Source organism: Anticarsia gemmatalis, chromosome 13, assembly GCF_050436995.1.
Source record: "Anticarsia gemmatalis isolate Benzon Research Colony breed Stoneville strain chromosome 13, ilAntGemm2 primary, whole genome shotgun sequence".
NCBI classification, from domain to species: Eukaryota; Metazoa; Arthropoda; class Insecta; order Lepidoptera; family Erebidae; genus Anticarsia; species Anticarsia gemmatalis.
Window position 1 is genome coordinate 7720484 of NC_134757.1, and position 22974 is coordinate 7743457.

The 22974-nt window shown below is 34.6% G+C and overlaps 1 protein-coding gene across 2 annotated transcripts; it reads right to left on the reverse strand.

Annotated features, from left to right (window-relative positions):
* Positions 1–769: 769 nt before the first annotated feature.
* lama (phospholipase B domain containing lamina ancestor) lies at positions 770–21467 on the reverse strand. 2 transcript variants are annotated; one of them, XM_076121500.1, is made up of 10 exons: positions 21298–21467; positions 15374–15485; positions 4973–5369; positions 4565–4714; positions 4197–4449; positions 3568–4083; positions 3247–3461; positions 2833–2992; positions 2317–2629; positions 770–1804 (listed from the first exon to the last, which is right to left on the reverse strand). In XM_076121500.1, exons 3-10 carry the CDS (start codon positions 5089–5091, stop codon positions 1470–1472), a joined length of 2061 nt encoding a protein of 686 aa, XP_075977615.1. In that variant the 5' UTR covers positions 5092–5369; positions 15374–15485; positions 21298–21467; the 3' UTR covers positions 770–1469. The 2 variants fall into 2 exon arrangements, with proteins under 2 accessions (XP_075977615.1, XP_075977616.1); XM_076121501.1 differs by lacking the exons at positions 15374–15485; positions 21298–21467 and adding an exon at positions 7785–7801.
* Positions 21468–22974: the final 1507 nt, after the last annotated feature.

Below are 22974 nucleotides of genomic sequence, written 5' to 3' on the forward strand. Positions count from 1 at the left end.
CAATCATTAATAACTGAGAAGCTGTATGGTAGGTATATGCATACCTACCTATAAAAGCCATTTAATTTTCGTTGTACGGCAATTCGAAATCTGGAATAAGTTAAACAGAATCCGTATTCCTAAATTACCATAATCAACTATAATAAATAATTAGGTTCAACTAAAATTGTACTGAATAGAAGCGTTTTGGAGCTGTCAGAGTATTGCGTCTTTTTAAATTTCAGATTTAAACACGGGAACTCGTTTAACGTGTTAATTTAGCATGAAGGTCGGCTTGTAAGAATTAAGTACTTACAAAGAAACTACCTAGGCTGGACTGTAGAATTGTTTATCACGGTTAAGTGCTAAATAAGAATGCTTAAATGTTTAAAAAGCCACAATTTATTTTTTTGGCTCGTAATTACCGTAGAATTTTTAAGTTTCCCTATTCGTTAAAATCAAATAGGTACAGTCAACTTACAACGTATTAGGGTGTTGTATAATATAATACGATCTGCTAGTGGTAATCTAGTTATCTGCTTCAAAATATTGAAATAACAAGAAGCCAAAAATACCAAAAGTAAATAAAAATGACTCTTGTTATATTCTCTATCTAATAATGGCTCGTGTCTTCTTTTTCAGTCATTGAAATATTGTATATAATTTAGATTTAAATACTTAGTTCGTGAGTAGGTCTTCTAGGTACTAGGTATAGTTGGGAATGTGGCAGGAAGGAATAGGGAATAATTATTTGCTTATTAATTATATCTAAACATAATAAATAAGAAAATAATCACATGATCTATTTTATTGATAGACATTTTATTTTCGAGAGCAAAATCGAATATTTTAAGTCACTTCATTTTTATTAAACAATCACATTATGTCATTTTATATCGATACATAACAAAATACTTATGTAGAAAACATTTGCAGATGTATAAAAAATAAATAAGTACAGAATCAAGTACAAAGCCGTTCTGTTTTTTATATGAATTTGATGTGTTTAAACAAAACATAATGATGAAAGTATAAGTACATACTTAAATAGATATTTTTATAGACCAATTTTGAAGAACTTCTATGTCTAGAATTCTAGAGTAACATGATTGCAGTTTCAAATATTTGTCAGCTAGTCTCATTTTGTATAGCTTTGGATCTGTAGCAACAAATCCCAAGTTAGGCAACAAAACACTAATAACTTGAATGGAACTAAAACACATTTTATACAAACGAATTTAACGGGACAAACATAAATCCAATAAATAATCTTAATGTAATTAATGAACTAAAATTACAAACTGAGTCTAATGTAAATTATTAAATTGGTTCGTAATCCAAAGCGCAGACAGGGCAAGGCATAAAGCTATCGAAGATGTCTATTCACGAGAATTATTGTCAAAGTATTTTACCGTCCACATAATTGAAAGTGATGAACCAAGGCTTAAACTTAAATTAAATTATTATGAAAAGTATGATGACTTGGAGATTCACCACGACCAAGAAGGCGAGAACGGTTCAAAGGCCCACCTGTCGGGCAAACCTACATGGGATACGTTCTGATAAATGCTTTCAGACCAACTAAAAGGCTTAATAAGGTCTTTGTTAAGTAACTCCATTTTATCTTCTTCAGCTTTCTCTTGTTGATGTTTCACAATGTCTACGATTTCAATACCGGTTATGTTAGGGTTGTCGTTAAGCAATTTTGTGTAAATAGGCACAATGTTTCCTTTGTTCAAAGCTATTTGGGTCTTGTTTGGTTGAATTTCTGTGTACGTTGGTCCGGATAAAGCGAAAAATTCCAGAGTGGTTTTGTTGAGAGTTCCTGTAAAATAAATATTTAATGTATTAGACAAACGTCCATTTATTGTTATGAATCTTAGTAAAATCGTAAGGTATAATCATAGGTTTCCAATGTGCGCGATAGCGCCCCCTAGTGGACGCTGAAGCATTTCGTAAAGTAAAATATCAATGAATATCGAGTAAAAGGGGGCGCTGAATTTATTTTTTCTGGAACGGGTATCCAAAAAGTTAGGGAAATATACCATACTAGCTGACCCGCGCAACTTCGCTTGCGTCACATAAGAGAGAATGGGTCAAATTTTCCTCGTTTTTGTTACATTTTTTTACTGGTACTCTGCTCCTATTGGTCGTAGCGTATGATATATTGCCTATAGCCTTAATCGATAAATGAGCTATCTAACACTGAAAGATTTTTTCAAATCGGACCAGCAGTTGCTGAGATTAGCGCGTTCAAACAAACAAACAATCATACAAACAAACTCTTCAGCTTTTTAATATTAGTATAAAAGTATAAAAAAAAATTAGATAACTTACCGCTGACGACTTTAGTATCAAGAACACCGTAGGCTTCTTTAACCAGGCTAGCGAGATCCCCCCTCACACCGAGCACAGACCAGTAGCTGGAGTCACGGAAGATACAGTCCACATCGTTGGAGCACTCCTCTTTGTCGCTAGTGCTGTTCCCCTCCGTTAAGTTGTTATGTCTCATTAACGCTAGGATGCTCTCTAGTGATGTGGCGTTCTTATAACCATGCTTAAATAATAGTGCTCGGGGAGACTCCGATTCGGAAAAGATGTCACCGTGTAGCTCTTTCATTTGATTTACGTGTGTTGTTTCGGCAATGTCCTGGAATATTGAACCACCTCGTTGTAATTTAATTTACTCTTAAATAATAAATGCTACTCTCTTGTAATAATGTCTACTAATAAATGCTGCTATGCTCTTAAATAATAATTTAAGCATTAATTTAATTTAGGCATTAAGTTTGAACCTGTTATTCGTTTCCATAGATTGTTTATATAGATTTCAATTTCTATTTGTATGCTTACCTTGAAAAACGGTAATCCATATGTAGCCCAATAGCCTTGTTTCAGGAAGGCATCAGACAAATCAGCGGAGTGCGCCAGTCCAGGAACTTGCTCAATTAGTGCGACTAAACCTTTGGAGTGACCGTTGTTGTGACGAAATACTACAATGTGCCTGACATTCCTGGAAAATAGAAAATTGCTTGATTAAATATATGTTACTGAAAGATGGTCACGATTTTTTAGGCTGTACCTATAACTCTCATTATAAACAAAGTAAATGGATGGGCTATTGTAGTCTGTAGACCATGTCAAAATAAATAAGCCTTTAATAATCGTACACGTTTTTAGTAGGTAATTCATTTCGAAACGTCATTTTTGTTCACCGCTGTGACTATAAATACGACAAACATTGACATAAAGATAAGAATTACTTACTTGTCGACTGTACTCTCTGTGACAACATCGTGGTATTCAGGTGTGTTGTCTTCCGTTCGTGGCGTGAGAGTATGGAGGTGGTCGAATTTGTTGAAGTCAACGACAAGCCACTGTTTGCTCGCAGTTCCAGAGTTACTGCTCACAAGAATGTGACCCCATGAAGTGACATTTATGGCCAGGCGGTTGGCCGCTGCGACACGAGGTCCCACTGGCACCTGTAATACAAATGACTTATTAAAAATATTCCTTGCTTTGACCTTAATTCGTTATCTATACCAACAGTAAAACGAATCAGTTTTTTATCAATACAATTCTACTCACTTGCTCATAAATGTTAACTTTCTTAAGGAGTTTGTTGTTGTAATTCCTCAAAGCAGTGCCTGTAACAGCCATCCTGTGTTTTTCACCCTTCACAATGTAGAATTCGTCTTGGCTAGTGATTGAACCTGGGTATCCTGAGAATTCAATGGAAGTTCCTTGCACCAATTCGGAACTTTTGAATGTTTTATGGTAATTTAGAGTGTATTTTTTCAAAATACGAGTCATTGAACTGTATGTGCCAGCGGCATTTTGTGAAACATATAATTTCTTCGTAGGAGTGCCGTCTTCTGTCTTATCATCAACTACTCGCAACAAAGCGCTGGACAAATGTGGTAATTGGTAAATGGGGTCATCATCGATTGAGACGTTAATTTTACGTTGAATGTCAATTGCTTCGGACACAAAATTTAGCCAGTATAAGTCTAATATGTCTGTTCTGTAATCCTTCATGCAGCGTTCGACTCCATGCTTCCATCCGGTATATATTCCGCTGATTTGTGTGTAGTAGAGAAACACCTGAAATAATGACATTATTCATCAGTGTTGTTAACAAACTTGTACGTAGATTGCCTAAGTAATATGATTACTATGTCTAATTAATACTTAAGTTCAAAAGTTATATATCTTACTTGGTGCCAAAACGGATCGTCCTCAGCATGTTTTTCTGCGTGTGTCTTCCACGTTTTGACAGACTCATCGAGAGCATCTCGGAACTTGTCGCATTGCTCCCCTACCGACGGTGAGTTGCACTTGGCTCGGATGGTATTCTCCAAATGCTTGTGGATCAGAGACCAAGTGAGGGCACCCTCCACGATGCCCGCGGCGTACGCTTGGTTTTCGTCCGAGTATGATGGGTCTGTTTCAACTTCTAGAAGCGACCAACTGTGGAACAGAAATTATGTTTAAATTAATTTTAAGCACGTGGGTGTATTACTGTAGTTGTAAAAGTAAGCACTGTTTTAATATATTTTTAAGTATTTAAAAGCTTTAGACTCACCCAGCATTTTCCATGTCCATTCTAAAGTATGCTCGTGCAACACCTCTGGGTATGTCTGCTAACTCATTGCTCTGTCCCCAATATTCGATACGATAACCAGTCTTGTTTGAGAAAAACACAGTAACTGCATAATTTCCATCTCCCTGAATTCTGCAAACAGAATAATTTCAACCCTTAGTCAATTTATATAGGTTCCTAGTTGGTGTATACGAATATAAAGATATCTATAGCTCTGATCTGAAATGGTTAGAAGTAATTGTGATACTTGTATCTATCATTACGATATTGTGAACGATTTGCAATGCTATTTGTACATAATCGTTTTCCGGTTTTCGCTGATACCATATCTATAATGACATCTAAATACTATACAGTTTACTAACAGGAAATTACCACATAGATACTAACCTCTCAATCTGTCCGAAGAAGAGGGCCAAGATAGCGAGAACCCCGAGAATGCCAAGGATGTAGGAGCTAATCTTCGTCTGGAGCCACGACGCTCCGACGACTTTCAGAATCTTGCTCATTTTCAAAGTTTAACAAAGTATATAAATAAGATATATAAATACTACAAAATGAAAAATATGTTTAGAAATTTAATAACAATGAAGTGACAGTGCGTGTAGATTATTTTCTCCAGCGGGAGAGTGACCATCAAAGTTGTGCTGATGCGTCCAGCTGACTACGGTTCTACTGACGATGCTCCGAAAGCTTGGCTCGGAGACGGCATTGGATACGGCTCGAATGCCTTTTACTTTTAAGGTGAACTTTTGCACCAGTTTCGTACTAATTTTCCCTTGTAAACCTGAAACAAAATAAATATTCGGTTAAAACTATACGGTATAAAACGTTTTAATAAATTAAGATTCGGGAGTAGTATTGCTTGATAGAGATTTTTTTAAGTTTTAAAGTCCTAAGACGGTGAGATATTATAGTGCACATTAAACTATGTATTCAATATTTAACAAGTAAAATCTTAAATCATTATTCTATTGTACCTACTAATGTTATCAAAGAAGAAAGGCAGACGTAAGAAGTTTTGTGTAGTTTTCTAGTTATTTCGTATATAACCTTCCTTTATTTTCTGGGTGGTTTTAATTCGAAGATATATTTAGATTGCAGGTGGCTGGACTTTACATTTCGATGCGACTCTACATAAAGAGATTAGGATTACCGTCTACGAAAAGTAGAGTCACCTAAAGGAGCTTGGAATTATTAAACAAGTCTGAAAATATATGTAGTTTTGGTCCTAAAACACAAAATATGCTACACTTATTTAGCCGCTTATCACGGTGCGTATCGATACAAAAAAAATAATCTTTTGCTTAAGTACAAACCATGACACACTTACGACTCTACCGAATATTCGTAAACCATGAAAATTTTCCTTAAATAATAATATAAGATACTTAACCTTCATGGTTTCAAAACTTCTAGTACGAAAAAAAAATTAAAACGTTAATTTTATTATCAAAGATAACAACCGAATTTTCCTTATACATATATGTCGTGCTGCAAACGCGCTAGTCTGTGACGATGTACGGATATGGGTTTGTTATATACATACAAAGGATACTTTCTTAACCCGAACAGTGTGCCTTTCTTCAAAACATTTAATTACCTAATTATATTGAGACTTGATCTGCCTCTTGCAAGTATATCTATTGCTTTCCAAATCATTGACAATCTAACCAAATTTCCTTGTAGGAAAAATCTATCAATTTTCTCTGCCTTGCGATTGCGACGTTATAAATACCAACGCCAATTATTCATAATCATTGCACGTTTTGTGCAATACCGACGCATAAAACGAGCCAGTGATAGATGGGTGCAAACTACGATAAGTATACGTACAGGTCACAGATCGCAAATAAGAGTAAAAGCATTTACTTATTACGCTTGCTACACACATATTCCGGCAATATTTATCGAACAACAAAACCGACTCGACTCACTTGTACGGCCTATCGGGCTCATGAGGTAGTCAATCTAGCTAGAGCACCCGTTCGAATAGCACCTGACCTTATTACTATATTTGACAGGTTCTCTTCGTGGACTAGGCTAGGTGCTATTCGAAAGGGTGCTCCAACTACCTAGGGTTCATATTCGGTTTTGATCGGCTAAGCCGCTTAATGCCGAACCGAATGTATATGTAGCAAGCCTTACTAGACATTGCTCGTACGTATTCAGAAGTAAAATGGAGCGGAAATGTACGTATAATGCCTTGTTGTTCATAAAGTCGTCACTTATTATCTCTTCTGTTTAATATTTACGCCAGTGTTTGGTTATACAGCGGTATTTTAAGAAAGTAAGTAGAATCATTAGGTATTTAGATATAACGTTACTTAGTTTTTTAAAATAGACTTAAAAATAAAGCTTCTATGGATTTTTTTTTCTTAGCCTGATTGATTGTCCCACTGCTGAGAAAAGGCCTCCCCTACCCTTCCAAATCCCCCTATTGGCGGCATGATGCGACCAGTTCTTTGGAATAATATGAGATATTAATTTAATAAGACTTTTTATTTCTATTAACTACCAGGAATGGATGTTTTAAAGCAGTGTGACTATTATCTTAAGATGATCTTACGGGGACGGTGATCACCGTAGAAATATGAATATTCAGAGATTTCTGCCGGCATCATCTATTGAGCTACAATAATTAATTATCCCTAAAATAGTAAACTGGGGAGACGCTTTAATCTATTTGGAAGTTCAAATATACAATTAAATTACTATCTCCTTGATATACACAAATATTCTAAAAATCTTTGAACAATTAGCAAAAGTCACGGCTCATTATATTTTAGTGTTTTGTCTTCTGTTAAGTCTTATGTAAATTTAAAACGAGGTTTTTTGTAAACATATAAAATTGACTGGAGTTTGAAAACAAATAAATAGTTACTTAATCATTTCTTTTGTGCTAAGAAATGTTATTTCGCGTGAAAATAGATCAAACTTAGTATCAACGTTTGAATGATTTGTAACACTTGTTTATAATTAGACTAAAGTATGTATAACCATAATTAGAACTATATTCCAATAACATTTCATAACACAACAAAAAATATATTTAACAACAACACTGCGTCAGTAAAGCAACAAACAAAGTACACAAAACACATAACTTTAACAATAGCCACTGATAAGTTTGAAAAACATTCGAACCGATACGAAACACTGGAGCTAATCGAAGGAATATTTCTAACGGAATCTTACTCACTTTAGTCGAAGAATTTAAGAGTATTTTCAAGAAAGACAATCTCACATCACAGATATTCACATAAGCTTGTATCCTTAGGGTGTTTTCTATAAGACTGGATACTGAACACCAGTAGTGAGGTAGACATACGATGTTATCATTATACCAATACAAGATACTTACTCTAATGTTAAAGGATTGCGTCTCACGTTATCTATAAATACTATGTAATTAATAAAACAGTTATTGTTGACAAAATAAATTGATTATTTTTAAGTTTGTTGCTTGATATAATATATGAAATTAACATATCTACAATAACATGCAATGCGTATGCAATTAAAGCAATTGAAAAATTTATTAAATCTGTGCTTCGTAAAATATATTTAAAAATTCAATTGATGTCTTTTTTGTGGAATACCAAAAAAACGATTAAAAACAATACTATACCTAGTTTGTACAACACTATCTTCACATTTTGTATATTTTTCACATGAACGTCGAACGAGATACACAGGTACAGTCACATGCAAAATCGCTTCACACGAGTGTTCGTAGGAAAACGCATATGTGAAGTCCTAGCAACAAGTGCACTTAAACAATGGATCGGGCCTGAAATCATACACTACCTACAACCGTACACGTGGAGAAGACAACCGCCTAATAATACCTTCTTACACCGACTACCTATCTAAATATCGTAGCTAAGCTAACATTATTACTTCTAACGAATCAATTTTATACCTGCGTTCTGTTCAGTAAATTGTAAAAGTTAATGCAATTAATTATAATTAATTTGGTGGGCATTGATTACTGTGAAATGGTTTTAGAAAGCGCTTTTGAATTGTTTTTACAAGTTTGAAAACTTACGATATGAGCCTTTTACACGTTTTCGTAAAATTGCAAAAAACAATTATAATATTAATTTAAACAGCTTTAAAAAGTTTCTTATGAATTCCTGTACTGGGTGCAATTGATCCTTTTTAGTAACTTTCAGGGGACAGTCATAGAAGTTCGGATGTCTTTTTTTAGATAGTCAGCTGATATAGATCTTTGTACTTAGTGGCATAGGACAACAAGACATTGATAAACATGCGTACATTCGTACCCGTAGCGCACTTGGCACGAATCTCTGAATTTGTTAGTGTTCAAAATAAAATTATTTGGCAAAAAAACTTTTACAACACATTCTATATTTTTCTTTCAATAATTTGAAAATGGGTGATCATTAAATGTTAATTTCTTTCCTTGTATTTTCATTAAATGTTGACAACATTTAATGAAATTACAAGGAAAGAAATTGTATAAATATCAAGAGTCTGGTAAAAAAATGGTTAGTTTCATCGTCGTTGATAATTATGTATCTGATCTGCAAAGGCACCCATTTTGAAATTATTGAAAGAAAAATGGCTGATTTTACTTTTTAATAACCATCGGTTAGACAAAATAGGTGAAATTTTGACAGTTGTTTTCAGATATAAGCTGTTAACTTATCTACTTACTGGATAGGTTATCCATAAGCTGTGAAACTAGCCCTAAGTATAAAACAGTTTAGCACAAGGAATGGAAAATTTTCGTACAGTACATTATCATAGATGGACTCGAATACAGTCTGTTTAGTATGAATCGACGTAATTTCATAATGACCGCATGCACGTTGCCGATTAATGTAGAATCTAGGTATAAAACCGCAGTACACGATTATCACATTTTCTATGTACAAATGAATATTTTCCGTAACCGTCCATGCTCATGCCATGTGTCGATAGATACTATAACATGTGCTTCTGCCATTAAAACTGTGCAGCAAATACAAAACGTGAGCTCGTGTATTTTCTCAAATGTTTGTTATTGTTTTACTAAAAATAATGCAATAATATCTGCAACAAAATATATTATTTTATCTATAACGGCATAAGTAGTAGTAACAACGATTTATCTTTCAGGAAAATATATCTTTTTTTGAGCTACTTATTTACTAAAGTAATTTTTATGGAAAAAACGTTTATAAGTAATATTATACAGCTAACTGAGGTTAGCATAAGCATCATCAAACAATCACCGGATCGTATTATACGAACATAATCGTTGTTTATGTTTAGTAACAAGTGGTTGTCATGCACGGTCGGTAGGTACACAGACTCAGCTGACACTGTGCTCGGTGCTTCCGTACTTTGTCTTTATCGTAATACGAGTGGCCTCCTCTGCTGTCACCATGAGCAGATACTTAGCGCCATGGCAACTAGGCCGTGGATCCTATTCCACCGCACTTCCTATTACACTCTACTCTACACTATTAGATAACAATTCATCTACTGCAGCGTCCACCCACAGTAACAACTCCCTTTAGAGGAAAATATGTAAGAGGACAAAGGATTTTACACAATCAGTAATATCGACTTACCCGAGATCCGTGAGAGGACTGGATGATTGCAAGTAATGTGACGCTCACGGCCAAGGAAATACACTACTGAAATACTTTCCTTAGTTGCAAATAAAACTGCTAACTTTATCTAACAGTAAAGGTGGTACAGAAATATCTGCAACGTCTAATCGTAGACACGTTATTCTGGTAGCACTCACTGAATTTATGTTACTTTATTGTAAATATTAGAACCGAATTTGCAAAAGTACGTTCGGCGGATTCGTAAACATATCTAAAGTAAATCAATACGGTCTGCTGCTGTTACAGTATATACATTCGGTTTTATGAATTTTATGATGATGCTCTAGTGTATATTTACGCTCATACACGTCTTTGCCCGTTTTCAAGGCACCCGTGAGGATTTGACCGTCAAAAGTAATATTTTAGCAATCACGTTTCGCAAAACAGAGTGATAGCTATCTACATAATGAACGCTTGAATATAATAACTATTCAAATAATAAATATTTAGAGGGATATTAGAGGACTGATATAATTATATCCATTTAAATTTGTTTACCATAATATGACGCAGGCCTTACATTGTTTCAAACTATAATTAAAATGGTTTTCACCTGTTGCTTAGTCGACAAAAACGGAGCCTCGTTTATGCTATCGCTGCCATATTTTAAGTTGACGCAAAAACATCATATTTCGAAAAGTAACGTGCACTGTATTTAGTTGCTGACTTTACATTAACTGTTGCAATAACATTACTAAAATATTATTTTGCGTCATAGCAAGTATCTATCACTCAGGCAAATGCGAACATGAATTATATCGCCGGGATCAACGTATGAATACATCAATGCTATTTTTGGCAGCAAAATAATTCTACAACATCCCTTACAGGTATCGGTTTGGTATTTGTAAATATACAGATTTCGTTTACGTTTAGTTACTACGATAAAATAAATAAATAACATCTTGCCCTTGGCATTCGGTGTTATATTATAATCTCTATCGATACGCAGTTTGAAGCTATTTGGGTTTGTTTAGCCATGTGAGTTTACGTGCTCTTGACCATGAGTAGTAAATCCTGTTCATTTTAATATGGTGTTGCTTGATCCGACAAAGAGAGTCGATTGTGCTAACGATTTATCAATAGCAAAGGACAGGTGTGGTCGACTAGGATGTTTTATTTGTAAACCCTGCGTTTGCATCCTAGAAGGTCGGCATTGTCAATGAATAATAAATATTTGCTATACTATATTTAAATATTTCACGGACCTATGAATCTAAATAGATATTTTTTTCGGTAATAAAAGCACAACAATAGGCTATATTCTCATAGCACAAAGTTGTTTAGCCTGTAGTGACCCGAGGGGAGTTCGCACACGGCCGGAAATTCCTGTCTGGATAAAAAAAGTTCTGACTACAGCGGTAGTGGTCACATAACTCGTTCGAACTGCGAAGCACCAAGAGACAAGTAGCGCTATTCTGTACCGTCGGTACTGTCGAGTATCGAAATTATGACACTTAGAATGTACTGCCAAAATATTTCCTACGACGCGACGCCCATCAGAGGCGCTGATCAGATTTTCATACAAAATTTCTCGATGACAGCTCGGTTGTCGGTAGTCGATAGTAATAGAGAAACGAGCTATTGTACAATAAACTTTTTTATTCCACATGATGCGTCTAGACATGGTGTGTTTACTCGCAAAAGCTGATAATACGTCGCCTACTTTCTCTAAACTATGCTCATACATAATTTTGTTGCAATCTAGAGCAAATATAATAAGAGTGCTTGTATCGGTATATTTCTAGAAAATTATTTAATTCCGTCTTACATTTTACTTTCAACAAGTGATAAAATACTTAGGTGGGTGAATTAATATGCTTGGCACGTAAAATGTTTTCCAATTAAACAAAATTGCAATGTGTGCATACCTACTTTATTTGCACGCGTTTTAAAAATAAATTTCTATACATAATTTTGTGCTCGAATTCAATATCATAATTTATTAAACTACATATCTACCTAATTATTTAATTTATCAAGTTTCAATTCTTTTGTACAAAACATCCTTGTTCGTGTGCGTACACTTACATTATACAGTTGGGAGTCAACATAGCACATTAAGGGAATGCATTGCGGGTGCATGTGTGTCGTTATAAATGCACCCGTAGGCCGCAACAGTGAATGGATCGCTGTGGGAGGTCATCGACCTCGTCTGGTCGTCGTGCCTCGGCGACAGCTGCGCGACCCCATCGACTCTCCTCCACGCTTTTTACCAATCTCTACAGGAATCGATTTATCGAACACTCGTAATCGTGTCGACCGAATCGATTTGATATTTAAATCTTAACTAAGATATTCCATGACTACGTTTTCAATAATATTGCGTCATCGGTCACCTTATAACATGCGAATAGAATGTGTAATAGTAGCAGATATGTGATAATTTACGCGAATATTTCAATACCACTTGTAGATAATATTTAAGCTCATGATTATTTAATAATGAAGCAGGTATCACTGGTTCTATAAAAAAGAATGCAGACGTTCGTAAACTATATTAAAATAACAATAAAAAATAAAATATATTTTAACATTGAAAAGAACATGTATCTATATTATTCAATGTGCATTATGCGTTCTGTACTAGAATCAGATTTGCATTATAAAGATATTAAGAGCTGTCGGATGATCTAGTGTACGCAGTAAAAAACACAACACTCTCTCCTATACTGTACCTAGCATACATTCAATACATACTGACAGAAAGTAAAAGTATGTAATGTATTATGAAAGCGTTCTCTAGACATTAAACCAGAGCCTTTAGAGATATTTAGCGTCAATTTCGTGAATATTTCACTACGAAACGTCATTTTATAAACGGAATGATAACAAATTGATCGAAAGGAATTGGTTTTTACTCACATATATGAGTATATTTCATTGAGTGTTCAGGAAACAATCGACTTCCGCGTGAGTTACAAGTCGCTAACAAATATCCCACGTCTAATCTGGGGGCACGGAAGTGCCCCCGCAAGTCGAGCAAAAAAAAAGCGGCACGGCCGTAACATCCTTTTCTCGAAGCAATTCGGGCTATTTTTGACACCCCTATAATTTCGTTGTGGATAAAACAAGAAGCCTGGATTTTCAGCAACTAATCAGTCATTGTATAAACACGGTATATTTAAAATTTCAGTCAATTTGAACCAGTAGTTTAAGAATGACAACTTGTTAAAATTTTGAATTTTGTCACTCACTGATTCACTGACTCACTGACTCACCGATCATCAAAAGTCTAAGGTACTTCTAGCAGACTTAGAAGCTTAAAATTTTGAATATAAATAGGGTTTAGTGTCTTAATCATGGGAAAAATTTAATATTTTCTAATTTCGGTCCAGTTTTCTAAATACACCAACTGCAACAATAACTTTGTAATCCCATATAAATGTATAAGATTACAAGGTTACATTTGCAGTTAATGAATTATTATTACTGTAGAAAATAAAATAAATAGGTGTAAATAGGTACCTACTATATGAGGCATAACGGGAGGAGGTAAAGTAAGGGTGTTTAGCCCATGAAACTGAACAACATTCCCATAAGAAAATATGTTGAATTATGAAAAATAAACGTCTTTCCATACAAATTGGACTTATGTTCGCTCTACAAAAAGAAGTGAGATGCCATCAAAAACATTCTGTAAAAACCTCAAGTCTCGCCGTAAAAAGTTGTGAGATCTATATAATACCAAGTCGATTAATCTATTTAGTCTCTACTTAAAGGACCTTCTGTCTTAAGTTATTACGTATGTTATTATCATTCCAATTTTAAAAAATACTTTTAAAACAAATAGATCGACTTGGTCATCGCAAGAAAACACAAATTCGCCATTATTAACATTTCAGGAGCATTAACTTCTTGTTGTGCTGTGTAGTGTGATACATACTAATAATCAAATCATGCGATGGCCAGGTCGGTCTATTTGTTTTAAAGGTATTTTTTAAAATTGGAATGATAATAACATACGTAATAACTTAAGACAGAAGGTCCTTTAAGTAGAGACTAAATAGATTAATCGACTTGGTATTATATAGATCTCACAACTTTTTACGGCGAGACTTGAGGTTTTTACAGAATGTTTTTGATGGCATTGTTTATAACAGCGGCACAACGTGACTTTAATGTTACACATCATGTTTTATTTACACACTAGCACAGTCACGGTATGGTGAGTGTGATCATTTATTACTATCTATAGCAGCGTTTCAACTTAAAAAATGTCTCGACCAAAGTTAGACTGCGGACCTTCATATACACATTCGACTCTAGGGACCCACGGCAACAGATTAAGAAACACTGAATCTACAGCTCTACACCCCTAATATCATCGTTTCTCGAAATAGCTTAATTAGTCCAACGACGATATAGTAGAAAGCCTTGGATTGCACGATTAATGTTTATTTTAAATTAGTTTTCTATGTATTTCAAAAATAAAATAGAAGAAGGAAACAGTCCACCATGAACTGCATAAGCCGCTCACTGATTTTCTAAAAATATGAATGTTGTAAAATGCATGTTCGTGTTAATTCCCGTATTCTATTATACATTAAACACAACACGAGAGTTTAAAAGTTATGATGTTATACATCTCCGCTGGCCGCGAACCTTGCACACAAGGCTCTCTAATAATTTGTTGGACGATAGAATCTATCGTCATGAAACCGCAATACTGAATATTCTTGTGTAAATACTCGTACATAAAGGTGTTGTGCCTCAAAACTGCATAATACGAATGCGGCGGATGTAGCAAGGCTAATCAAACTATTGCTATACTTGACTTTGTAGCCAAACTAATGTTGCATTATGATATCTCATGGACTTTTTGAATTGCTTACGACTAAAAAAACTGTACTACAGCTGAAACCTACTAATATAAAAATTCACAATGAGGTTTTCTTTCAATATCCTCTAATGTTTATTTCTTTACGCATTGCATTCTGACATATGTTCTGTTTCTCATATTATTGGTATAAGAACTTATATGATCCAGCTAAGGTGAAAGTATTTAAGTTATTTAAATTAGACAGAAATTAAAGCATTCGTTAAATTATATAAATAATTTTTCAAATCGGACAAGTAGCTCATGAGATTAGCGCGTTCAAACAAACAAACAAACTTTTCAGCTTTATAATATTAGTAAAGATGTGTAATAGTTGGTACTTACAGCGTGAGTGGTTTGACCACTAACACAAAGTGTCGGCGTACTCAACCCATCGGGATGGAACTCTGTAAAGACTGTGGGAGTCGGTCGACCACTGATCTAGACCGCCACTGATCTGAAACAACATGTTTATTATTAGAACTATAGAACATATCTTCGCAGGTTTCGAAATCATAGGTTCCCAACGGGGATGATGCCCCCTAGTGGGCGCTTGTGCTTATTATAAGGGGCGGTAGAGACTCCAAAGACGAAAGATACACAATAAAAAGTATTAAATTGATCTTCTTCTTCTTATCGTATGATTACTGGTCAACCTAGTGTCAAAGTTGTTCAAGCCGCACGAAGGTCTTTGACGTGGCTTAACGACTGTTGTCTTAATTGACACCAATCGGGACCGACATTTTACGTGCCCTCCGAAGCACGGAGTCGCCCAGTTCAAATACCACTATGCAGTCACCCATCTATGGAATGACCGCGCCAAGGTTTGCTTAACCCACAGATCGTTTACCGACCAGTGAGCGCAACTGGCTATGGGCGCTCTATAAATTGATAATAACTATAACTAAGTATTACGCGAAGGGACCGTAGGGTTTCATTTACCATTATAATATATAAAAAGGGCCTGTCAACGGATTCTTCACCAACACCATCTTTTAAAGTCATATTGCTCATGTCTTCATAAGAGCATATCAAAAAGAAGAGAAATATACTATACTAGCCTAGCAATTTAGCAGTTCATTATCTTAAACACAAGAGCGATAGAGTTTGATTTAATGTAAAGAAACTTTAAAGAATTTAGGATTCCAATTTTGATACGTAGACATGATTATTTAAATTTAATGAAGTAGATTATAAATCAATCAATAATATTTATTTATTGATTATTGCAAGGTCTGCTCGTAGTATTGCGAGATTTATGCCTGAAAATTAGTTTCTGCCTGTATATTTCACATGGTTTAGTGTAATCATATTTCTTATATAATCTGCTATTAAAATAACACAATAAATGTCGTTTGTGTTGTTATAATATCATTTATTCAGACTAAATGTCTCTTTTAGATGTTAATTTTATTCAAACTTGTTTGAACATAATCATCATGATGATCATTTAGTCTGGGTTTAATATACGTAGTTATTGTGACTGGTCGGCGCGGGCGACGGCCATACGACACGCGGCCAATTAGCGATGGATATAACCATAATGTAATCACCTGGGACTGTAAACAAACGTCTGCGACACCACTGATGAGATGAACGACGCTTCGAGGTGGCCCAATTTATTAATAAGTAGTTGTATCGCTTCATACTTCTATATAAAGTCTTACTTGTTGTCATGTGCCAGTGTTCTTGGTGCTTTGAAACTTACATTTATAGTTCTACTATTATTATGTTCCTGAAGTTTGTGATATTTATTGCTTTTTCACGGAAAACAATTGATTACTATGTTTTTAATGTATTTAAAAAAAATCAGACAGGTAGTTTATATCCTTGATAACCACCGCGGAAACCTTTATTCGCAGATGAAGTTGCAAGAGAAGCTAGTTCTTTTTAAAATAAAGTGTCAAGAATGTGGCGCTATTAAGTCTCTACATACAACTATATAAATACGGCGTGGTATATTAAGCTAGTACCTATATACCTGTATATATTTGAATGTATAGTTTAGGTCCGTCAAGAGAATGGACGATGGCAGACTGACAAAAAGAAACATCGGGGAATTCGGACGTCATCAAAGGTTATCAACGTCATTGGTCGCGTCTGCAAAATTTTACGAAATCTATTTGATTTTTAAACCTAATCATTGGCTTGAGTTGAGATTTAATTCATTGTTAACACTAGTTTATTAAGTAAACATGGCTGGATTTCAGATGGACAGATCAATGAAGTAGTGAGGTTAATGACCATGGCTATTTCTGATCAATGTTTCGGAAATGTCTACAGCTTCCGATAAATTTTAATTACGTTTTACTTGAATATTTGGCCTCTAAGAAATGTCGCTCTAAATGTCATATAATTATAATCTCATTATCGCTACGTCGTTCGTAAAACGACTCACGTTTAACAGAAGTGATAAGTGGGATTTTTCCAATGTCACACCGTGTAATAATATTTGATGGTGTCAACCCAGAATATAAATTACTTTTTTGGCTGTTGATAACAGTGTACACGGCAGATTTCCTTTTTACTTGGAATATGATTTTTACTGCCTCTGTGGCACGATCGGTAGTGTCCGGCTGCTGATCATGATGTCTCTAATTCGTTTCCCAGACATGGTACTATTTGTCTTTCTTATTTATATTAGAATATTTCATAATAATATCCCGGAGTTTGGTAACGTGCCCGGTAAATAGCAATAGGTTTGCACCCTATTTTCTGGAACTAACATTGTTAATGGCGTAATGTGGGTGTATGAAGTACGCCTTCGGGTATAAGAGGCGTGATATTATGTATGATTTTAAAGCGCTTTTTAGTCATTGATGACGCTTGCCGAGTCTGTTGTAATCTGTCTGTATGTTGTCTCAGGACGGTCGAGACGACATATATCTCGCTCGGGTGATAAACCCGCAAATGTGACGTCAGTCCACACATCTGTCCCAACTAGTTTTGTTTTATATTTTATAGAACGTCAAACGAGTGGCAGATATTAACATGATCGTACTCATTGATATTCTGACCGTAGCATGTACTACGCACTCGCACGTAGACAATCGCCATGACTGTAGAGACATTATATAAAAAATATGAGTATATAATTTATAATTATTCATATTTTTATGCTGGCGGGACTCGAAATAATAAAATCCCAGTCATTAACATATCTAATAAATGAGACCCGGAATATTAGATTTACCAGTAAATATCATATGTAATCCCCTTATCTAAAAATAAATAATAGGTACGGTTCGGTCTGTATGGAAACGAATTATCACGGTTTATTAAGCTATACCTTTGCATTGCCACGTTCACGCATGAAATAATAGGACTACGTTGACAACTATCGATTAACATAGAAATGAGTGCAAAATGAACAAGCTATACTGAATACATTATATATATACATATTTAGCCTCTGTCGACATCTAAGTCTTGGCTCCTACGCACGACAATCTTAAATATTTTATTTACGTCATACTTCGAAAAAAACGTAGTTAAGACTATAAATAGCGTAGAATTTGTCAGGTAGTACATCAATTTAGTTATTTTAGTCCTGTTACGGTTGTTATCTAGTACCGTCACGTGCAAAGAGCGTTATTCATTCTTCAAGTTTCTGTGTATTTAGTCATAGATAGCAATGTAGTTGGAAGGCGAAAGATGATTAACATCACGTATCTAACGCCAGCGGCGAGATGATTACTGATGATGATTAATTGTCCACTACGTGATATCTAGAACCAACATTTTCTTTTGCGTATAGACTAGAATCACTCGCGAAACAGGGTAAAACAATGCATTATAGAAAACAAGCTTCTGTGATTTCATTAACGTTAAAGGGCTTTCCGAGATAAAAAATTGAAAGAAAGAATAAAGTTTATTTAGTAAAACCAGACACACAAGAAAGATACATAGTAGATACATCACAATATAAAATTCTAAATGTTATTCCAGGTTATAAACTATCTATGTGCTACATCATATTCGTTCAGTAGTTTTTGCGTGAAAGAGTACCAAGCCTTAATACATACAGACATTCTCAAATATAGTATTAGCTGGATTATAGTGATCGACCAGACAGCCTTTTAATTTTAAAGGGTTTTGTAGAGTTAAAATCTCAGTTGATATATTATCAACTGAGATTTTAACTCTACAATCAGACGATTGGTACTAGAATTTCATGAGAGTATCAATAAAACATTTGTTGAATACTTCTCATACCTTGTTATTATTTGTTATTGTATTGTTATTATTATAACAAGTTAACAACAAACAATGCAGTAGTATTCAATACAGATACTTTTCGAAAATATGGTAAAGTAAATAGGTAGGTAGGTATGTAGAGAATAAAATAATATACGTACGGGGGAATTTAAATCAGGTTGTATGTGGGAAACCATCTTAAAACAATAGAATCGTACAATAACCCCATTAAAAACATTGAGAATGAGTGAAATTCTATAGAAGTGTGTAAGTGTATGCTTAATTATCCCGTGATATATTAGGGCAAGCTAAACTTCGTACAGTTTACACCTATAAGTAAGTACTATGTTTAGCTAAGATTTTAAATTTGAATAAGGACTAGTTTGATAGTCAGTAATGAGTAATGAGAAATACTTTCATATTTTGAATATGGTTAGTCGCATAATAAAGAGTCTATATAACACTCTACACATAATTCTTATTTTTAACATATTATCCGATTGTAGTAACAAGTATGAGTGATGTTAATATGTAGAAAAATCGAGTGATGTAATAACATTCCTATTCATAAACGGTAGATGTCCCTTGAATGTTTTCAAAATAGTAGTATACATATGTAGTAGAGGTAGATTACATACTCTTCGATTAAGCACTACTGCCACTGAAGTAGATGAATAAATGAATGGAAAATAGATACAAATAGCTAAACGATTTTTCCTCCATCATTGAATAAATAGTCTTCAATTCCACGAACGTAATTATTGAATTCTGAGAATAAATGTACTTATATTACAGAAGTAATTCGCATGTTTAGTGGACATGACAACTAGTACTAGCTCTCAACTGTGTTAGAATTTTGCTATGTACCGAGGTAAATTCTGGCCTTATCGACACTACTTTGACAGGAAATCAATCGTACAAAACGAAACAATTTTCCTCATTGAATGATTGAACTGATGTTTACAGTTTTAGTGGAAATTAACTGTGTAAATTGTCCACATACTGTTTGACAGGCACTCAGCACTCGAACAATGTATGATACAAATGGAATTGTTCAAACAAAAAAATGCGATATAAAGAGACCATTGACTTCATATTTTTACAAGTAACTTCGCATGTAAGTTAACTTGATAAAAGGGTTTATATTGCGTCATAATTCATGTCACTCCTTTATCGGACAAGTGTCTAATTAGAACGCAACTCTGTTACTAACATACGCACATAGAATATTATCACAGAGACATCACTTCAGTGATCTATGGATTTCAGAACAGATTAAGGATTTAAATCATTCATTTATAGACGCTATTATCAGGTAAAGTATCATTGTTATCTATTACTTAGCAACAAGCTATAAGTCAGACATAAATTAGAATGGAGATTGTTATTCAACAGAGCGAATATTAACTAAATAACGAAACCTCGTTGAAACATTAAAGCATTCTTGTTAATTCAAGGTAGATTCCAATACTTAGTTTCCTGAACGAGTAGTATTATAAAGTTTTACATTACACTTCAGATTTGACCCCAAAATGGCCACTGGATGCCTCAACTTGACCATTTCTTTGCATCAGTAACTGGTCACGGCAAGACTGCTTCGCAACGTGGTCTAAATATAACACCACGTGCACGTTTGGGGGACATTGTACGAAGTTATTCAGTTCATAAACCGAATTTAGGGTCAAATGCCGTACGCCTAAACTCCATTGTGATTGTGACACAAATATCTCTCGGCTGGTGGCGACTTGCCCATTTGGCTTTTTATGAATGATACAACTGTAGAGTTTTACCTGATAGCAACTGATCCTAGTTTAAGCTGTATTATGAATAGATATTCTTGTTTTTTTTTTGCAGTACTCTATGCAAAGGTCGCTAGCAAATTCCACTTCGAGCAAGAGAAAGTTGACAAGGTACTGCTTTGGATCAAACGTACACAAACGCTAAGTCGTAAACGTTTGATAAACTTCTTGGAAAAATGTTTATTTCATGAAAAGTGTGGAAAACGTCGCGTGGATTGTGCAATATGCTTTCAATGACTAATTGAGAAATAAAGAAAATAATGGAATACTTACGATTTCATCGATTTTCCTCTCGAAATTCACAATTAATCCTTTGACGTGAATCACACCAAAGGGACTACATTTGAAAAGGCACTGTTAAGGGCTTTCGTGCGAACTACAATGAGCCCTGTAGTAACACGACCGCTCGTGATTACATCCAAAAGACGAGTGTGACAGTGCTGCTAGGTCGCGCTGGCGCTGGCGACCGCGCACAGGCGCAAGCGCCGCCGCGCCGCGCCGCCTCGCCCTCACAGCTGCTCTACGATAAACGCCCTTACTGCACATAAATTTTGCAAAATGGCAAGCTTATTAACAAAGAAAACATAATTAGGGAAATGCTACGCACTGGAAAATTTGAGCGTACTGTAAGTAATATTCATCATAATTAAACATTTTTTTACCTCTACCAGACTCTACCTAATCTATCCAAAGTAATAATATCGAAAATTAGTTTTGTACATTAGTTATAAATGTTGCAAATATGTATCATTATTGTTTGACACGATTTTCGTTACATAGCGAAGATTATATCCTAATAATAACTGGAACTGCCATCTCTGTATTTTCATGTATACCACATTGAGTCACTCGACTGTTCGCGTAACTTCTACGAGTCGCCGCACCACGTGTTTATGTAGAGTGGTTGTTTAAGTTTAATAAAAACAGATGGCGCTACTAGCAGCCATTTAAAATTCTTCGTTTCAATGGAAACATGTTTTTTATCGAAAATTAGTTTTTTCTGTTAACATTTAGAATCACATTTTAATACAGGAAGCCATTAGAATATAGAATGCGTTCAGATTTTGAGACATTTGATCTCAATATGATATATTTCCGACAAGGCTATTGTGCAACAAGATAAATAATAAATTATGATAATTAATGCTTTGTCTCTACATTTGTCATTTCAATATTATATTGATTTGTGTAGTAAAGCAATTAATTTGTGCTTTCTATAACCTAAAAATACTTTTCGAGCGTAGTGGGATGTTGCATATTTACGTTTGTTATCTTACATGTGTTTTTTATAGTCACAAGAGGAATATTTGAGTAGTATGCAGTGCTGTTTTTTCAATACATCAGCAATTCCGTATGCGTCCGTCCCTCTGATTAACTTGATGACCCTGATGCTAATTTAACCTTTAGTCAAATAGGTATATTAAATTCAAGAATTATGCGTCAAAGCTTAGCTTGAAAGTAATCTATGTACCTAGATAATAAAATATGTATTTTAGTACTCGTAGATCATTTTAACAATATTTTATGGGAAGGTAATGGGTACATAATATAACATTAGGTATATAAGGTATGTTGTATGACTTGCGACCTATGTATGTTGATTAAGTAACTACTAACTAAGTAACTAAATATTTATAAAATTATTTTCCTTCGTTATTTAGTTTCTTTAGTTGTGATTGTCGTGAATTAGGCCGGTATTTCGCATATTCCCCGGAGCTCTACATAGATATCACTTTTATCTAACTAGAATACCTACTCTACTGTATGGAGCTTTGTGCCGGTGATACATTCTCTTTCACTTCTAGAATACATTTTCATAATTTAAATTATTACTGAGTGAATAAAATGAATTTTAGGAAGTATATTGAAAGTATTGCTGTGACCGTGTAATTATGATGTGGTAGAGCAGCATTCGTGTGCACGGCTGTATAGAGTGTATAGGTATTGTGT